Genomic DNA, 19,480 nt, shown 5'->3' with positions numbered 1-19,480 from the left:
ACATGAAACTGCCAACACACTGAACAGCCTTACATTATTCAGTACCATCTTACTGATCAGACAAGCAAGGCATGGTATCAACGTAACGAATTAAAATATCCCGCTTCCATTCCCGTGAGCGCGCGTTTACGGAACACGAACGTAATCTCGTGGACGCGCACGTTCAACGGCGTAGCTGTGGCGAGTTTACGCCACGGCCACAGTTAGGTCCACTTATTAAGAGGCAAGTGCGTGTGCGGCAGGTGAAGCACACAACACAAAACTAATACTCGGGAGCTGAGAAACAAACATTGAAGTTTCATGCTAACAGTGTTTCTGTAAATATTGTGGGACCTTAAGTAACACCAATATGATCTGGACGGCAGTTCAAGTCTTCAGGAAATTCTCTACCACGTCTGTGAGTAACGTTCATAATGCTTTAGCAGCGCTCACAAGTAAAGTAGTGCTATTGGGAATGCGTCCGCTGCATGTAACGAGTGGACACAGAGGATTCAGATCGTGGGTGACAAAGTCATTATTGGCATCTACGTCTTCATAAGTCGCCGTACATATATATATTTAACAATCACAGCTGTGCCGGGCTGCCACGTTAACCCCCACCCACAGCCTCCAGCTCTTCAACTACTGACATGGTGGGTGGTTGCATCAGCGAAGAGCTGCATGCCGTGGTCCGTGAACGGCTTTACTGACTATAGAATGGCGTTGGCTTTAATTTTGAACAACGGACTCATTCATTCATTATCCAATGCCGTGTGTTACGAACCGTGACGGTGAAATTTGCTCGCCTAGAGTCATGGGCTACTTGCATGCGGGGATCGTACCAACGTTAAAAGCCAGGGTCGTTCCACGTGCATTTGACAGGAACATCCCTTTCGGCATGGGAAACCTGAAACCTCCCTCCCTTACATATGTCACAGTCAGGTGGCAACCCCCCCCCCCCCCTCCCATTTTCCCTCATTCGAAGATTAAATGACCCTGTTAGGGGCAAACTGAGTAAACAATTTGGCTCCTTAAAAAATTCTGTTCGTTGATCATTTGCGTTATACAATTTGCAAGAACGTTGACAAAAAAAAATATCATTAACTATGTTGACATTTACATATTTTTCAAATTAGGATAACAGAATGACCATACGTTTGCTTTTTTCAATTCTACGTTTGTCACTCAGGGGATTTAACATCTGTGGTTAAGGCTTTTTGTTTAAACAAGCATGACTTCATTTTGCGAGTGTCAGTTTTAGGTGTTTTGTAGATTTATAAATCACTGACCCTTTTTCAAAAAAACAATATTGGCCTTGGGAGAACCATGATTGACAATACTAATAATGATAATATATATATATATATATATATATATATATATATATATATATATAAAAAGTCATTTTTATCAATGTGCTGGACAAATGAGAATATGTACATAAGTCAATATACCATTTATACTTCTAACATAAGTGCCATTGATATGATTCACTCATCATATCAATGGCACTTATCTTTTCATCGTTAGAAACTGTGTTTTAGATGGGCTATATAAGTAAAATTGTCAGAAATGTAGTTGTTGATTTTTCACACAATGTGTGAGAAGATGTTAGGGGTTAAGTCTCACTGGCTCAATTTTGAGATAGTCATTTTTGTTTTTATTTTTCATTTTCATAAAGGGCAGACAAACTTCTTTGATATTCTCTCTTACCATTGAAGTGGTCCGAGACCAGGGTTTGTAGTAAAACTTAAAGTAACAGAACTTTTTGTAGTTGTTTCTTTTTCCCTAAATTTACATCACAGGCAATCCATGCATCAATTTCTCTTTCTCCTTAACAAATCCAAAACCAAAAAAAATTGATGCAGTTATGTTTAAAAAGTAAGAGACCAATGCAGACCAGTGTCTGACAGCATATTCTTTGTTAATTTCATAAAAAGTGCACTTTTGGGTAATGAAAAACTTTGAACAAATTTGAAGATTATTATCTGCTCTGATTAGTTGACTTTGTAATATCTGTGATAACTAACTTGTTTGTCCTTTATATCAGTCAAAGTTCAGCACAAGGCTAACACATACTGGAAGGAAAAGTATGAGTCACTCTACTTTGACTTTGTCTTTTCGAAAGCCTTTCATGGTCAACTTCGTAAGATAAATGCTTCAAAGTTGTTGAGATCTGATGAGTTATGCCTTCAAAAAACTTTGCTTTGCAATCTGGATTTTTTTGCTTGTTTGTTTTTTAAACTTGCCGGTGCTTCATCGCAAATATTTCACAACTGTGACTACAGTTTTCCACCGAACATTTAGTTCAGTAATTTATAATGATTGGTTCTCCACTGAGCCCATGGAAAGATGGCTCCCATGTTAAAATGAATCACAAAAAAATCTGGTGTCAAAATTAAATGCAACAATATTGTACATGCAAACCGATACATCAATCAAATTTTTGGTTTAAGATGTTCAGTTTTATATGAATATGAATATCTGTGGAGGTTTGTAGTTCCTAGGTCCTCTTAACTTTTTAACAGTAAATTATTTGAGATATCTGTACTGTTCTGTCCATTGCAATATGCCATAAGTATAAATCTGCAACTGAAATGCAAATTAATTTGTCTCAATGAAATGTTGAAACTTGTGTAATGCCTCCTGTGGCTCTGGAAGAGTTTTGAAAATTTAAATTGATCATCCTACTCAACCAAAACTGAATTAACCAGAATTAACCAAATTTGTGTGTCAAAGCGGTATTACTTGGTATGTTGATCATTTGATTTTAATACAGTGTACTAGCATTATGAATGGTGTCAAAACTAATTCATCATCAATTCTCATTTCAGCATTATTTTCAGAAGAAACTGAAACTAGCCATAATTGGCCAGAGTCTATTTGGCCAGGAGGTATACAGCAGCCTGAGGAAGCAGGGTCACAAGGTGGTGGGAGTGTTCACAGTACCTGATAAGGATGGCAAGGCTGACCCACTGGGTGAGTAAATGCCATGAAGGACTTGGGTCTTTGCAAGAAAATGTGTTTCTTTCACTTACAAGAAAATCCATTTTAGTGCAACAATATCAACCATCTTTCTCTCTAGGTAAGTGGACCTGGAAAATACCATGCTGTCAAGACACCTGCTGGTGTACACCTGATGTACCTGCTTTTTAAATACAATGAGTGTTGGATTTCCAATTATTTATTATGGAAACATAGTAAAAAGTAGATGAAAGGACTAGGATTTGAACCCATCTGAACTATGTGCCTGAAGTGCTCACTTTTTTGTGCAAAAATAGCATAGAGGCTAAGCAACTGTATCATGTACTTTGAGTTTACAGTGATGATATGTTCTGGAAAATCAATATTGAATTGTGTGGCATCAGCAACTGCAGAAGTCAATGAAGATGGCTTTAGGTTGTAAGTGTAGAGGTCAGTACATCGAAAGCTAGTAGCGTCTAAGATTTGATTATAAATATTACTGTAACATTTATCTAAACTTAAAATCAACTTTAGCTTTTGGACTAATGGATTGCTTTGCAGAGTTTCCAGCTGTATATACATGTCCCATTCCTTTAGACAAAGAGCAAAAAGAGCAAAAAGCACAGGCAAATTGTCACATAATTGTAAACTTAATTACCTAATTAAGTTACTTAATTGATATGGTCTTGAGTTGACACTGAACAAACTTGTCCTCGTTTTCACCACTGGGTGTCCCATTTGATTCAGACATCCCTATTATACAGTATCCAGGAATACACCCAATAATTAGAATAAATTGAGTCTCGCCTGGTAAGTGGCCATAATGCGTCTCTAACGTAGGGTACCTTCTATTTGACTTCTATTAATTCAGATTTGCTGTATGATATCAATGCATGCTTTTCAAAATACTGTATTATGCGCTAAATAATGACAATAATAATAATAATAATAATAATAATACATAGGTTTTCTGAAGCGCTTTTCATGATACTCAAAGACGCTTTACAAGTGAGAGACAAATGAAACAGTGCAAACACACAGTTATTGGGAAAGGCTTAGTGGGGGTAAGGGGAGACTACAATACATGTAAATATAAAGGGGGAAAACACAAGATTAAGAGGGAGAAAAATGTAGGTGATTTGGTAGTACTGAGAAAGAAGTCTCAGGTGTTGTGCGTGGTTTGGAAAAGGTGGGTCTTGAGGTTTTTTTTGAAGGATGGCAGTAAATTGGACTCTAGGATGGCTGGGGGGAGTGGGTTCCAGAGGGTGGGGGCGGCGATAACAAAGGCTCTGTCCCCCAGGGTGTGGTACTTGGACTTAGTGATTGGAGTGAGGAGGTTTGCATCTGAGGAGCGAAGACGGCAAGCTGGAGAGTGGCGATGTAGGAGATCGGTGAGATATGGGGGATGAGGTTGTTGAGGGCTTTGTAGGTGGTGAGGAGAATCTTGAAGTGAATGCGTTGTTTGATGGGCAGCCAGTAAAGTTGACGGAGGATGGGGGTGATGTGTTCTCTGGAAGGGGAGCGGGTAAGTAATCGGGCAGCAGAGTTTTGGACATATTGCAGTTTTTGAGGAGCATTAGAGGGGGGCCATATTAGATACTATTGCTGTAGTCGAGTCTGGAGGTGATGAATGCACGGATTAGTGTTTCAGCAGCTGAGGGTGAAAGAGTGGGTCGCAGGCGTGCTATGTTTCGAAGGTGGAAAAAAGATGTTTTGGTGATGTGTGGCTCAAAAGAGAGTGCAAGGTCCATGTAGATTCCTAGGTTTCGTACCAGGGGGGAGGGGGTGACAGAGTGACCATCAATGGAGAGTGTAAAGTTGTGAGAGGTATTGAGCATGGATTTTGGGACGAATATGATAATTTCTGTTTTATTGCTGTTGAGTTTGAGGAAATTGTGGCTCATCCAGGTTTTTATGTCTGCGATGCAGTCGGTGAGGGTGGAAAGGATTTCTGGAGTGATCGTTTTGGTGTTTATGTAAAGCTGAGTGTCGTTGGCCTAGCAGTGGAAGTGGAGTCCATGGCAGCGGATGATGTGTCCAAGTGGAAGTATGTAGAGGATGAAGAGTACGGGGCCAAGAACTGAACCTTGTGGAACTCCGTGTCGGACGAGGGTGGTGGACGATGTATGGTTGTTAGTGTTGATGTAGTGGGATCTGCTGGAGAGGTATGAGTTGAACCAGGAGAGGGCAGTGTTGATGATTCCAATTGATTCCAGACGGTTGAGGAGGATTGAATGATTGACCATATTGAAGGCAGCACCTTGGAGGAGGAGGGAGGTGAGGGTTCCAGAGTCAGAGGAGAGAAGGAGGTCGTTAGTTACTTTGAGGAGAGCTGTTTCGGTGCTGTGATGGGTTTTGAAGCCAGATTGAAAAGTTTCATACTATTTGTTTGTGAGGAGATATTGATTTAATTGTGCTACAACAGCTCTTTTCAGTGCTTTTGAGAGGAATGTGAGATTGGAGATGGGTCGGAAGTTGTTGGGGTCACCAGGGTCAAGACCAGGTTTTTTAAGGAGAGGGGTGATGGCAGCAAGCTTAAGTGGTGTGGGGACTGTTCCAGAGGTGAGGGAGGAGTTAATGGTATCGGTGATGAGTGGTGCAAGGGGGGTTAGGCAGGCTATGACAAGATTAGAAGGCAAGGGATCCAGGGCGGGAGGTGGATGGCTTCATGGTGGTGAGTATTTTGGTGAGATCTGCTGTAGTTATTGGAGAGAAATGTGTGAGTCGGTGGTTAGAGGGGGAGGCAAGTGCGTTCTTAGGGACTGGGGTGGTGGCAGAGGAGGATGCAAGTTGATTATAGATGGTGTCAATCTTTGAGGTGAAAAATGATATGAGGAGGTCATATTTTTCCGGGGTGAAGGTGGATGGGATGTTGTCATGAGGTTTGAGTAATTTGTTTATGGTGGAGAATAGGGAGCATGGGTTGGAGGATCCTGAGTGAATGATGCCAGAGTAGTGACGGCAACGGGCTTCATTGAGTGCTGTCTTGTAATGTTGCATGTGGTCCTTATAGGCTTGGGCATGAACAGTGAGGCCGGTTTTCCTATGGAGTCGTTCGAGTTTTCTGGGTTGTTTTTTTGAGCTTGTGGAGTTTTGGGGTGAACCAGGGGGCAGAGTGAGTGAATGTGACTGTTTTAGATTTCAGGGGAGCCAGTGTATTGAGTGAGGTAGAAAGGGTGTTGTTGTAAATGTTGACCAGGTCCATGGGGGTTGGATTTACTGGAGGGGTGAGATTAGAGAGAGTGTTGGCTATGCAGGTGGAGAGTTTTACTGGGCAGACAGATTTTAGGTTGCGAAAAGTGATTTTGCGGCTGAGCTTAGGTTGGGGGTTGGGGGGCATGTTGATGTCAAATGTGATAGCCGGGTGATCGGATATGGAAAGATCAAAACTGGAGATGTTTGTAAGAGTGCAAGCCAGTGGAGCAGACCAGGTCAAGGATGTGTCTGTGGTTATGGGTGGGAAAGTTGATGTGTTGTGTGAAATTTGTGCAGTTGAGTAGGTCCAAGAAGTCAGATGCGTGTCATTTCTGATGACAGAGAAAATTCAGATAATGGGGGATACAATTGATCCTATTATATCCTTCTGCTGTAATGTGGTCCATTTGTCCCATAAAGGTTTGAAACTGTCATAATGACAAACATTGGCTCATGACATATGGAAAAAAAAACTATTTTGTTTAATGTCTGACATCTGGACCCACCAAATAATGCTGAAAAGTAACACAGGCTTTTGAAACAGACAAGTACTCAAGAGACAATACGTCAGTCAATAAAAGAAAAAAAAAAAAACACCTAGATCAAAAATTGCAAACAGATCAAGAAAAACACAGTAAAATTAATGAAGAAAACATAAAATATCAAGTGATGGCAATTGATCCTTACAATTTTGCTTTGAAAGGTGTTTCATACATGAACATAATGTATATAGTTAGCTGCTACTTTTGTTCGCTAACTAGTTAGCTGCTAGTGCTAATAGGCACAGCCTTTATTCTAGTTCTAATAAGCCATCCATCCATCCATCCATTGTCCTCCACTTATCTGGGGCCAGGTCATGCCAGTGGCTGAAGCAGAGGTCCAGACTTTCCCCTCCCAAGCCACTTGGTCCAGCTCTTCTGGGGGAATCCCAAGTTGTTTCCAGGCAACCCGAGACACACTGTCCCATATTTTAATTTTATTTATTTATCTATTTATTTATTTATTTTACAACGTGAATCCAAATGCAAACACTGAACAGCAGGTAGAAAATGAAGGCGTGATTTTATTGCAATTTAAATTGATTCTCTCACTTAAGGGAAAAGACTACTGAAGGGAGTCAGAATAGCTTTTCCCTACATCTGTATAAGGTTGTTAATATAGCTAATTTTTTTTTTTTTGTTTTTTCAAACAGATCAGCTATGTGTGATATAACCTTTTCTGTTTGAATGTAAAATCCTTTAAGATTCAAATTCTTTGTAGTGATATGTACAGTCTGGAAATGTTTCCTTGTACAATGAAATCCTTACTTTGCTGTTTGCAGTTGATCCAGATAAGTATTGATAAATAAATGATAATAATAAACATACTGCTGTCAATCAATGTAACAGTGCAGGGAAATGTAAAAATACACAGAAATGTAGACAGTATTCGCAAACTAAACACTGTTGGCAAGATGTGCAAGTTAAAGTTGAGTGCAGTTTTGAATGTGCTACTCACAAAGTGCAGATGCAGGTTGTATGCAGAAGGTAAGTGACACAAACAGTTGAGTGAAGGACTAGCTGTGCTAGATGTAAATTGCAGAATTGGTCCGAGTTAATACATGGTTATTGACTCCCGTCAGTTTTTCAGGAGTCTAATGGCAGTTTGGTAGACCAAGTTCTTTAGCCGTGTCATTCTACATGTCACTCCTGTACCTCTGGCTGGAGGTTAGCAGTGTGAAACGTCCATGTAGGGGAGTGAGTGTGGTGCTGGGTGATGGAGGCATCTCTCCTGTAGACTGTAGTAGTAGATGCTCTGCAGAGAAGGCAGTGGGGTTCTGTTGATCTCTGCAGTCTTTAACACTCACTTCAGATGTTGGCAGTCCAGAGCAGGGGTGCTGACTATACGGTGATGCAGCTGGTTCAGATCACTCAACAAATAAATACCTCAATCAAGTGAAAATAAAGTCATATGTTTAAACTAAATGTGCAAATGGCCAATCTTCAGGAGACATACTACTGTATGTACTGTATATATACTGTATGTGTATGTACATACTGTTGAACATACTAGACTCAGAGTAAGGACGGCTATTTCATTCTAATTTTGATTGCTAATCTAGAGGTGTTGCCGTCCTTAATGAAAAGATCCCATTTGTTACTTAGAAGGTGCAGATACACCCCTCATGGTGCTACCTAATCTTAATTGGCAGGTTGTATATCACACAGGTTACTGTAGCTAACATCTGTACACCAAACTGGGATGACCATACTTTTTCTTAGACATTTTAATACATATTCCAAATATGGATAAAGACCATCTATTTTTTTGAGATTTGAACCATGTACCTCGTACCCTGGACCATACCCTCACAAGAATTATGTCCATATTCAGTGCAGCTCTTCAATTGCAGAATTTTCATTATTCAAATAATGTAGATGACAAGTAGCGCTTTCAAAATCCTTGAATAAACAGCATCTTAAAGAAGCAAGTGTGAATATCAAGGTGAAATAATTTCAGATCATGCACATCTGCTGATGACAGTATAACCATTTCCTATTCCCACTCTTGGCCTTTTATACCTTGCCACTCTCAGATAAAACTTTGTTTACGTTCATTTATTCTGAAATATCTTTTCCCAGGAGAGTAGGAGTCAAAAAAATGAAAATATGAAACATAAATAGCTAACAATGACATACTCATCCTGACGCAATGCTTGTTGTCATCCCATCTAGCGACTGATTCAAAGTGTGACTGACCCCTCTAACAGAATTCAACCTATGATCAACCAGACATGTCTAAAACCCAATTAATATATCACCAAGCAGAACATATGAATGCGTTGAAAAGACAGGAAATATCCTTGGGCATTAGTGCCGTCAGAAAAGTCGGAGAGCCATAAGAGCTATATAGAGATAAATTATATATTTGCACACCAAGTACTATGTATGGATCATTCCCAAATTAACCTGTGCTTTCACAAATTTAATTGAAAACAAGATGATACTGTGTCACTTGCTACTGGTTCTCTTCCACTAACTACAGCATTAGTGATCATCTCTCTTACTCCCAAAACAATAAAAAATCTTTTAGAAAGTTGCTTGTTTCATCTCATTTCACTCTTGAATTGTTACTTTTAATCTCTTTTAATCTCATCTTTTGAAATGAAATCTATTCAAATGCCTATTAAATGTTCTATATGGTTTCACTCAGAAATATTATCACTTGCTGCCGAAAGGCTGTCTGAACACACGATAACCTCCTCTTATGTTCCTTTCCATCGCAGCAACCAAGAGGGCTTCCCCCGTTGACCCTCTTTTTGCCATTGCAATTTATCTGCTAGCACTAACAATTGTGCCAAAGCCAGTACTAAAAAGGAATGTAGATACGCTTTTGAGAACATGTCCTTATATGCTGACATGCTCTTGTACTTGTCCCATCTTCTAACTAGATGACCAGTCACAGTGGTCTTTTAAAGTTTGTGAACCCTGTAACAGTTCCTGTATTTTTCTGTGAATGTGACCTAAAACATCATATGATTTCCGAACAAGTCCTGCATCAGATGACGACAATATGTTAATCAAATGTGGTAACAATGTCATGTATTTCTTGGGGAAAAATAGACATTTGGGTTCACCTAAAGTAAGTGAACCATTAGAATTATAATATAATTATATATAATTTCAAGATATAATCACAGTCTGTTGTATTCAGTTAATGGAATGACAGTCAGATGTTGTGATGTCTATTGTGATGTCTGCCTTCCCAGCCAAGGCACCAACGTAGAGGGCGACCCTGTTTCATACAACAAACAGGGATTCAGCAAAGCTGATCACACAGCCAACACAATGGGTGATGTTTATTAAGTTTTGAACAAAGGAGATGTTTGACCTCCAAACAAGTTTTGACACTCATGAAAGTGGAAAAGTCATAGGAGCTCGTTAGAATTCCTGCAGGTCAATGTGCAGGACTGAGCATCGGTTAACCAAAAACTTTAGATGCAATCGTTGCTGCACAAAGGGTCACACCATATACTGAGAGCATTGTTTATTACTTTTGCCACATACAGCAGATATGTTAGACATTGGGTAATAATTGATAAATAATTTCTGTCTTACTTTTTAAACAAGGCTTTCTTTATGTAATTTTAGTACTTGTTTGAAAAACAGGCAATGATCTGCCACATTTATGCAAAACAAAACAATGAACAATTCTAAAGAGTTCACAAACTTTATTACTCTGCTAGATGCCCTTCCTGACGCAACCCTCTGCATGGGAAGAATTTTACTTTTATACTTTCAAAAATGTCTTTTACCCAACTGTCCAGAAGCTGGTAAAGGGATAAGTTTGTAAGGTTTTTCCTGTGCTTAACAAGATTCTTCTTTTTCAGCGGTTCTTGCTGAGAAGGAAGGGACCCCAGTGTTCAAATTTCCAAGGTGGCGAGTCAAGGGAAAACCAATCCAAGAGGTAGTGGAGGCCTACAAGGCAGTGGGTGCCGAACTCAATGTCATGCCCTTTTGCTCCCAATTCATCCCTATGAATGTCATCGATCACCCCAAGCACGGTTCCATCATCTACCACCCCTCCATCTTACCCCTGCACAGAGGAGCGTCTGCCATCAACTGGTGAGATAAGGAAAGGTTTGTTGTTGAACTGAGTTTTCACCAGAAATATGATGTGTGTAGATAGTTGGTCATATGTCTATTTGCCATACATGTTTATGTACATATAAACATTATAAATCATTCAACCATTTTGTAATGGGCGATGTGAGTTGATGGGGGTAACTTTTCTTTTACTTTAAGGGCATATACTGTAGGATATGTGTGGTAGCAAATACAATTTTGGGGAGTTGGGGAATGGAGGCAGTGGGTCTCAAAATGTGTATTTTTTCTACAGTTTCAACAATCTGCATCATGCTGTAATCCATGCAAGAGGAATGCCTTGTCCCTTAAATCATTTTTATTTTACATAGTTTTTTGCACATTGTGGCTGGCTCAGCTCATGTCTGTCATCCATCTTGGAAAGGAAAGGCACTATGATGGCCTATGAGAAGAGGAGAAGCTTGTTAAGATAGCATTCTCTGAAAGCTCGGATATCACTATTCATATGGCTGATGCTTTGATACATTCAGCATATCTAAACATAGTTGCAAACCAATAATAGCCCTTTATGACAGTTCCCTCTTTCTGCACCCTGTGACACTGTTCATATTGGTCAATAATGATAACAAAAACACTGAGTTCAAGATGTTATCTTGATCTCCACGGTTTCTATATCTCAATCCAATGAATGTCTGTGTCATGAACGGGGTAAGCAAGGTCAATCCATGGGGGCCCCACCTAACAACTTACATGAATTCAAAGCAATTCCTTATGGTTTCAGATACCACTGAACACTTTTAAAGGTCCAGTGGAGGCAGATGCTTGACAGGTCAGAGCTATTTTGGTGGCAAATGAATACATAAACTATATTGGGCTAGTGGTCACAGTGTTATGGCTGATTTGGTACATTAATGTTGTACATGCTGTATAATAGAATGCCTATTATATCACTTAAAATACATTAAAAGGCTTAAGATTAAACCTTTCAGTTTTTATTTTGATACATTCTTTTTTCAAATAAGCTGAGAGGTCTGTAATCATCGCCCCTTTGAAATTCTCATTATTATTTTATTACACATAATTACTAACCTTAATTCTGCCCAGGCCCAAATTATCTGCAATCTCAGGCCTACATCAACAAGAGTGGAGGTTTGGATATGTATTTACTTATATAACAATGTTTAACAGATTGATCTTGTCAAATGTTCTATAGAAAATATTAGCCAAAGTAAATCCCTTGCTCTTTTGTGGTAGTGTGTACTAACTATGTTGTTTAACAACCTGCAACACTCTTTTTCAGTGGTATGGCTGAAAGGCTTCAAATTTGATGTGTATGCATTCATTTACACTCACACGTCTATGATTGTTGGGTTCTTTGTCTCAAAAGTTAGCCATCATCTTATACATATTAGGTGGATTATGCATGTGTGTCTGTCTATGTTACCAGGACTCTAATCCATGGTGATAAAAAAGCTGGCTTCACAGTGTTCTGGGCTGACAGTGGTCTGGATACTGGACCTATTCTGCTACAGAGGGAATGTACTGTTGAACCTGACGACACTGTAGACACCCTCTACAACCGCTTTCTCTTCCCAGAGGGCATCAAGGCCATGGTAATCATCAGGAAGTTGAAAAAAAAAATTATGATCCTGATCTGGTTGTAATGATGTTCTGTCATTTAAAGGATATGCATTATCAGGATTTTGAATATTATTTCTCTTAGCCATATGTCTTATCCATCTTGTAATTTAATGTTTTTTTTCATGTGTTAATTATGCAAGAACTAATAGTGATTTATCCTGTACAATTTTGCTTTTAATACAAATATCGTTTAATTTTCAGCTCTAATACAAAATAAGGCTATGGTACTAGAACCCTTAGCTACTGCTTTTGCACAGGGATATGGAATATACGGGATATAGATGAGGCCTTATCAGCCATATAAGGGACTTGAGTAATTTGCCTCAAATTGTCCCGGCACTTATGTTGTCATGTGCTCACTAAAAACAGATTTACTGAATACCGCATCAAATGTCAGTTATTTAGACAAAGTATTTATTACAAGCAAAAGAATACAGTATATGATTCATGGACCTTCAGAGGTCAAGCTGGATAACCTCCTGTTTAGTTGATTTTTACTTCTGTCACTCCTCTTGAAATTCTAATGATTTTGTGACCAAATGGATCAGATTCAAATGAGTCATGGGATGGTGGGGGTGGGGGGTAGTGTTTTCAAAAAGGAGTTAATGAAATAATGGATGATAAACTTGTAATTGCACAGGTTGACATCACTTTAAGTTAGTTTGAAAATCCATGTCTCTCTTGGGCTTGGCTTTTATGCACAATGAATGAGAAGAGTATTTGCTTTATAAATTGGTCTACTATACACAGCAATACAGATAACAAGAAAACGATAAGAGAATTGTTGTCATGTACTTTACTATTGTAACAACAGTCATCACTCACTTCCCTTTCCTCTCCATTTTTTTTTTCAAATGTATGGACTGGATAATTATGTAATAACCTCTGTCTGTATAAGCATTCCCATGATAATAATAATAATAATAATAATAATAATAATAGGGGTCACTCTGCTATTGGTTAATAAGCCAGCTTTTGCTCTATTGACTGAGACTTTTTCAATGCAGGTTGAGTCTGTGCAATTAATTGCTGATGGAAAGGCTCCTCAAATTCCCCAGCCAGAGGAAGGAGCAAGCTATGAAGGCATTCAGAAGAAATCAAACGCCAAGGTGTGATCACATATCAGCCTGTGCCTATCATTGATTATTTTAAAAGTATGGTTCATTCTAACAGCAACCATTTTTTTTTCAGCTCTAGTGCTGAATGCGCATTATTTTTGTTCTGGGTCACAGAATTCAGAGACATCTGATTCATCTGAAATTCAGGTGGCAGTATTTAGCCACTTTTTTGGTGCTTGGCATTCAGTGATTAAAAAAACTTAACTGCCATGCCTCATTCCAGAAATTGCCTGCTAACTTGATAGATCAAGATAATCCACAGACTTGATTTACAGGACAAGCTCTTTGCCATTGTTAAGACTTTGTCAAGACTGGACTTACTCATATGAGTGTATTTAGCTTATCTTAAGGTCACCTTCATAGATTTTAAAATATCCTTTTCTGCCCTGCTATAAAGTGTGTTTAGTAAAATTTACTACAAATTAGCATTGTAACACCCACATAATGGAGGTGAACAAATATTCTTGTCATCATTTCAATTGTTGGTTTCCATTCAACACCATACACAGCTACAGAATCTTAATCTCCATGTAGTTCTAGCCTCTCATTGGATGACATCAAAAAAGGTACATAAATACAGCCACATTTGTAAAGTAATCAATGAATAAAATATTACATATTAAAAAGAAGTGTTCTATACATTGAAATGGCATTTACAACCTTCATTATTCCAAAGCCAACATAATTCTCTTTATAACTGCCTTCTCCAGTGATCTGTATGGAAGGGAATTGTGTGCTCATAATGTCCAGTCAATAGCACCTGGATAGGTTATCTCACATAGTGAAAAGTAATGGCAATACCTAAAATTTGTAGTATTTTTAGAATCAAAGACGTTTATTTTCTATTATAATTTTCCACAAATTCCTTTCCCTTGGTACCAAGCTCAATCACTTCCCTTTGAATTCTTAGACATTTCAATGAACATATCTGAAAATGTATTTTATAATGCTGACTCTTGCATCTATTTATTTCCTAGGTCAACTTTGCACAGCCAGCTGAGGTTATTCACAACTGGATTCGTGGCCATGACAAAGTCCCTGGTGCTTGGACGGTCATTGATGGTCAGGTGTGTTTCCTGGAATTCAAGGCTACAAATACTTTATGTCAAACTTAAACAGATCTTGATATTTTTTCAGTGTGGTGCTGACATTTTGCATCATTAACATTATGTCATCATGTCTTATAACATTGGAAATGCCCTGAAATTTTCAGTCTGAATACCACACAGTGAAGAGATCTGTTGTAGAAATCAAATGACATGTATGCAGTATATATGTAATTCTCTGCTGTTTTGTTTTTTGTTTACCCTTAGTCAGTGACCCTGTACGGCTCATCAATGTTTGAGGGGCTGGTGCCAGATGGTCTGCCTCTGCAAATCGATGGGGCATCACAACCTGGCCTAGTCACCAAAAATGGGCTTCTTCTACATGGAACTGATGGAAAAGCAGTGAGTGCCCCTGTAGTTAGTAATACTACAGCGAATGGAATTATGGAATGGCATGTCCCCATCCTTTTTCATGCAATTCATTCAGTGTATTTTCCTCAGTTGCTGGTGAAGAATCTGCAATTTGAAGATGGTAAAATGATCCCAGCATCTAAGTACTACTCCACCGGTGAAAGTTTAACTTTGGAGCTGACTGAAAATGAGAAACAGATAGCAGAGGAGGTCAGGGTAAGTTGAAACAAGCAACTGTATCTTTTTCTGTTTGTTTGTTTCTCTATCTCTGAAGTATAAAGGTTGTTCTTTATGTGACACCCACCAATTTTGCTGTTGCTTTAATAGAACATTCTTATTTGATTAACCAATAAGAATGGTCTTATGTTTTTTGCAGAAAATTTGGAAAGGCATCCTCAGCAATGTCCCAAGTGTTGAAGACACCACTGACTTCTTCAAGTCTGGAGCTGGCTCTATGGATGTAGTCAGGTAAGGAGGAAAGTCCTCCCAGCACTTGCAATTCACCATTTCTATAAAATGCTTGTGAAAATGTATTTTCAGAACAAGGTGAATGTGAAAGATATTAGTTTTCTGGATTTGTTAAAAGATTATCAGCCAGAATAAAGGAAAGGTATACAAGATTGTTGTAAGACTAGCAATGCTGTATGGTTTAATGGGTAGTTTTGAGGAAAAGGTAGGAAGCAGTGCTGGAGATAGCAGAGATCAAGATGTTCAGATTCTCTTTCAGAGTGAGGATGGATAGGATCAGGAATTAGTCTTCCAGAGGGACAGCATAGCTTATATCAGGGGTGTGGAGTCCACTGTCCACTGTCACCGATTGCCGAAAAATCAGTGAAGCAGCAGAAAAAGACAGCTACCTAATTGCTAGAGAAAATGTGCAATTTAATGTTAGTCACCAGCTTCACTACAAAAGAGTATGGTGGAATTCTACTGTTCATGCAACTCCATACATTTTCAGTACATGTATGCATGTTTCATGTATGAAGGACAGGTGAATACTGTCATCCTTACACATTTAATAGCACTCTCTTTAATTTGTAAGGTGTAGGTAGGGATTCAATTTAGATTTCATAAGCACATGTGTAAATGGTTTAAAAATCCCCTGCTTTATAAGTTCTTTATAAGTAAAGTGCATTACTATATCTTTCAATACCAATTACCAATATTAAAGTTTTGTACCTTTTTACAATCAATGGGATAGGTTGCAATGCATACATGTGAATGAAAAGTAAATTACACGTTTGTCCAAGGAAATATGAGGTGTTTCATGAAATGTTTTATAAAAGGATTGTTCATTATATACCAAGATTGTCTTAATGTCCTTGTACTTCTTTACACCAAAAAAAGAGGAAAGACATGATATTTTGGTTATTTATTGCTGAGAATGCTATCATTTTAGTGGTCCAACTTACTTGACATCTACCTAGGCCGTATGTGGCCCGCGATGAGAGATGAGTTTGACACCCCTGTGTTAGATGTTTTGGAGATAAAGGTTGTTTGTTTATTTTTTCATCACAATGTAAAAATAATTTTCTGAGCCTGAAACACAAGTAATAAGATGCCATTCATGGTCCAGGTTGGTTGAGGAAGTGAAGCAGAAGTGTCCTAGTGTCGAGCTGCAGAATGAAGATGTTTACATGGCCACCACCCTTCAGGACTTCATCCAAATGTTTGTGCGAAAACTGAGGGGTGAGGACCAGCAAGAAGAGCTGGTCATTGAATATGTAAGTCGGAATAGCATTCTTTATCAACTATCTTTTATAAGTGTAATAACTAGTTTGCACTTAGCATTTACTACAAGAGAGATGTTGATTTAATGGTTGATATTAGGTACTGCATTAAAATAGCACTTTTATTGTCCAATGACAACCACAGTGCTTCTCTGACCCCTTCATACACAATACACGATTGTACGCACCATTAGGAAATACACCTTAGTTGCTTAATTCATAAACCCTCAAATAAAAGATGTCACCTGAGCCTTTTACCAATCCTACATAGTATCAGAAACATTTCCTGTTTATCGTTAATTTGTTATTTTCCTTTTTTACCACCCAGGTAACAAAAGAAGAAAACAATATTACATTGAAAATGCCATACCAGTGTTTTATTAATGGCAAGTTTGAAGATGCAGAAAATGGCAAGACATATAATACCATCAATCCAACAGACGGATCTGTAAGTTGACACAACTAGTTCAAAACTTGATGAAAAAGGTCTAAGTGCATGAAAATTAGAGAAGCTGATTTGATTACGACTTTCACATTTGTCCCAGGTAATTGCTCAGGTGTCCTATGCGTCAGTGGGTGATGTTGACCGTGCAGTGGCAGCTGCTAAAGAAGCATATGACAATGGAGCATGGGGAAGGATGAACCCAAGAGACAGAGGAAGTCTGCTTTTCAAGTGAGTAACTCATAACTTCAAAGAAGTACACATTTTCAGATTTGAGGAATAAAAAAAAAGAATAAATAAATAAAACATCTTTTATTAAACTGCATGTTTCCGGTAACTTATTTAGGTCATGCATCCAGTTATTTTCTGTTATTTCTCAGGTATAGTATTTAGGTGGAACATTTTGACCTTCAGCTTTCACTGGCATGTATGTTAGACATGTGGTCACTCATTATTCACCCAGTCACTCAGTTAATACATGTTTATCAGTTGCATCGATGCATTCTGTCAGTTGGCCTCTGTTCATTTCAGAGCAATGCTAAGGTTCTAATGAAATGAATGTCAATATTTTCAGACTCAAAGTTCAGTGTTTAAGTGTTTAATAACAAAACTCATCTGGATTATTTGATAGGATTACAAAGTAGAAGCTTTTAAGTTATCATTTACATGATCATTCCAAGAGTTCTGCCTTGGTTGCCAAGGCAAAAACATGGACATGGGAGGAGTTCGGTGAGGCCATGGAGAAGACACCATCAAAACTGTGTACAGTGGGGCTGGCAGGCTGCTGACCTTGACTCGGGACATTGTGGGTCGGTGAAAGGACTACATCCAAGGCCTCCTCAATCCCAGCTGTGACAGTGCCTCTGGATAGGTGGCGATCACCCTCTTTAAAAAGGTGGATCAGAGGGTGTGCTCCAACTAAAGGGGGATCACATTCCTCAGCCTCCCTGGAAAAGTCTACTCAGGGGAGCTGGAGAGGAGGGTCCATCGAGTTGTTTAACCTTGGATCCAGGAGGACCAATGTAGTTTTTGCCCTGACCGTGGATAAGTGGACCAGCTCTATATCCTCCGCAGGGTCCTCGAGGGCAAATGGGAGTTTGTCCAACCAGTCTACATGTCTTTTGTGAACATGGAGAAGGCATTTGAACATGTCCCAACCCTGTAACACGGGCTGTTTGGTCCTTGTATGATAAATGTTAGAGCATTGGTCCGCATTGCCGATTGTAAGTCGAATTACTGTCTGTTGTCTGGTTGGATTCCGCCCCAGGCTCAAGGATGTCCTAGCTCAAGAGGAGAAGTTCAAGTATCTTGGGGTCTTCTTCATGCATGAGGGGAAGATGGAAATGGAGATCGAAAGGCAAAACTGTCATCATGAGTCGTTCTATGCCCCCCCCCCCCACACACACATATGGTCAGAAGCTGTGGCTTGTGACTGAAAGAAAAGGTTGCGGATCCAAACAGCCAAAATTAGCTTTCTCCGCATATTGTCCAGGCTCTCCCTCAGAGATAGGGTGAGGAGTTCTGCCATCCAGGAGTGTCTCAGAGTAGAACTGCTGCTCTTCCATATGGAGAAGAGCCAGATGAGATGGCTCGGGCTTCTGGTCAGGATACCTCCTGGACGCCTCCCTGGTGAGGTGTTCCAGGTATTTCTAACCAGGAGGAGGCCCCAGAAAAGAACCGGGGGGGCACACTGGAGGGCCTATGTCTCTAGGCTAGCCTGGAAACACCTCAGGATCTCCCAGGAAGAGCTGGACAAAGTAGCCAGGTAGAGGGAAGTCGGCTACCCCCGCAACCCGACCCTAGATAAGCTGAAGAAAATGGATGGACTTTTAAAGTATACTGTATGTTAAAGAAAAAAGTGGCCTGATTCATTCATTTATATGCTTTAGATTCTAACTCAGAAGTATCGTAGGCATATAAATTTTTCTTATTCCTTATATAGTTTTGATATTACAATGTAAAATTTACTTTCCTTTTCTATCCTCCATGGGTTAATTTTTCTCTGTACACATCATTCAGTCTGGCTGGAAGAGCCTTCATCTAAATTTTAATTGGGATTTAAAAATACACGCTCAAATTTATTACCAAAACTTCTTCAACTCTGCGACCTCTGGCTCTGCCTCCTGTCTTTTTGTCATTTGAACTGTTTCTAGACCATACAGCATTGCTGGTCTCACCACCGTCTTGCACACTTTTCTTTTCATTCTGGCTGATAGTCTTCTATCGCATAGTACCCCTGACACTTTTCTCCACCCATTCCAAACTGCTTGAACCTGTCTCTTCACCTCTTTTCCACACTCTCCATTGCTCTGGACTGTTCACTCCAAGTACCTGAAAGCGCATACCTCCAGCTCTCTAGATTTTCCTCAAC

At 39.3% G+C, this 19,480-nt stretch overlaps 1 protein-coding gene across 2 annotated transcripts in view; it reads left to right on the top strand.

The window, feature by feature from the left end:
• The first annotated feature begins 220 nt into the window (after positions 1-220).
• aldh1l2 (aldehyde dehydrogenase 1 family, member L2) overlaps positions 221-19,480 on the top strand; it is a 45,142-nt gene continuing 25,882 nt past the window's right edge. The window contains exons 1-13 of one of the 2 annotated variants that reach the window (XM_086146676.1): positions 221-397; positions 2,814-2,958; positions 3,035-3,064; positions 10,508-10,742; positions 12,169-12,334; positions 13,370-13,471; positions 14,458-14,547; positions 14,794-14,928; positions 15,028-15,153; positions 15,314-15,405; positions 16,514-16,661; positions 16,996-17,115; positions 17,213-17,340. In XM_086146676.1, the coding sequence (XP_086002802.1) occupies positions 350-397; positions 2,814-2,958; positions 3,035-3,064; positions 10,508-10,742; positions 12,169-12,334; positions 13,370-13,471; positions 14,458-14,547; positions 14,794-14,928; positions 15,028-15,153; positions 15,314-15,405; positions 16,514-16,661; positions 16,996-17,115; positions 17,213-17,340 (1,565 nt within the window). In that variant the 5' untranslated portion in view covers positions 221-349. The remainder of the gene's footprint in view (positions 398-2,813; positions 2,959-3,034; positions 3,065-10,507; positions 10,743-12,168; positions 12,335-13,369; positions 13,472-14,457; positions 14,548-14,793; positions 14,929-15,027; positions 15,154-15,313; positions 15,406-16,513; positions 16,662-16,995; positions 17,116-17,212; positions 17,341-19,480) is intronic. The other variant, XM_086146677.1, reaches the window with a different exon arrangement.

The sequence above is a fragment of the Fistularia commersonii genome, chromosome 5 (genome assembly GCF_037954325.1).
Source record: "Fistularia commersonii isolate RoL2024-O1a breed Wild chromosome 5, RoL_Fcom_v1.0, whole genome shotgun sequence".
NCBI lineage: Eukaryota > Metazoa > Chordata > Actinopteri > Syngnathiformes > Fistulariidae > Fistularia > Fistularia commersonii.
This window is presented reverse-complemented; position numbering and strand designations above follow the sequence as displayed.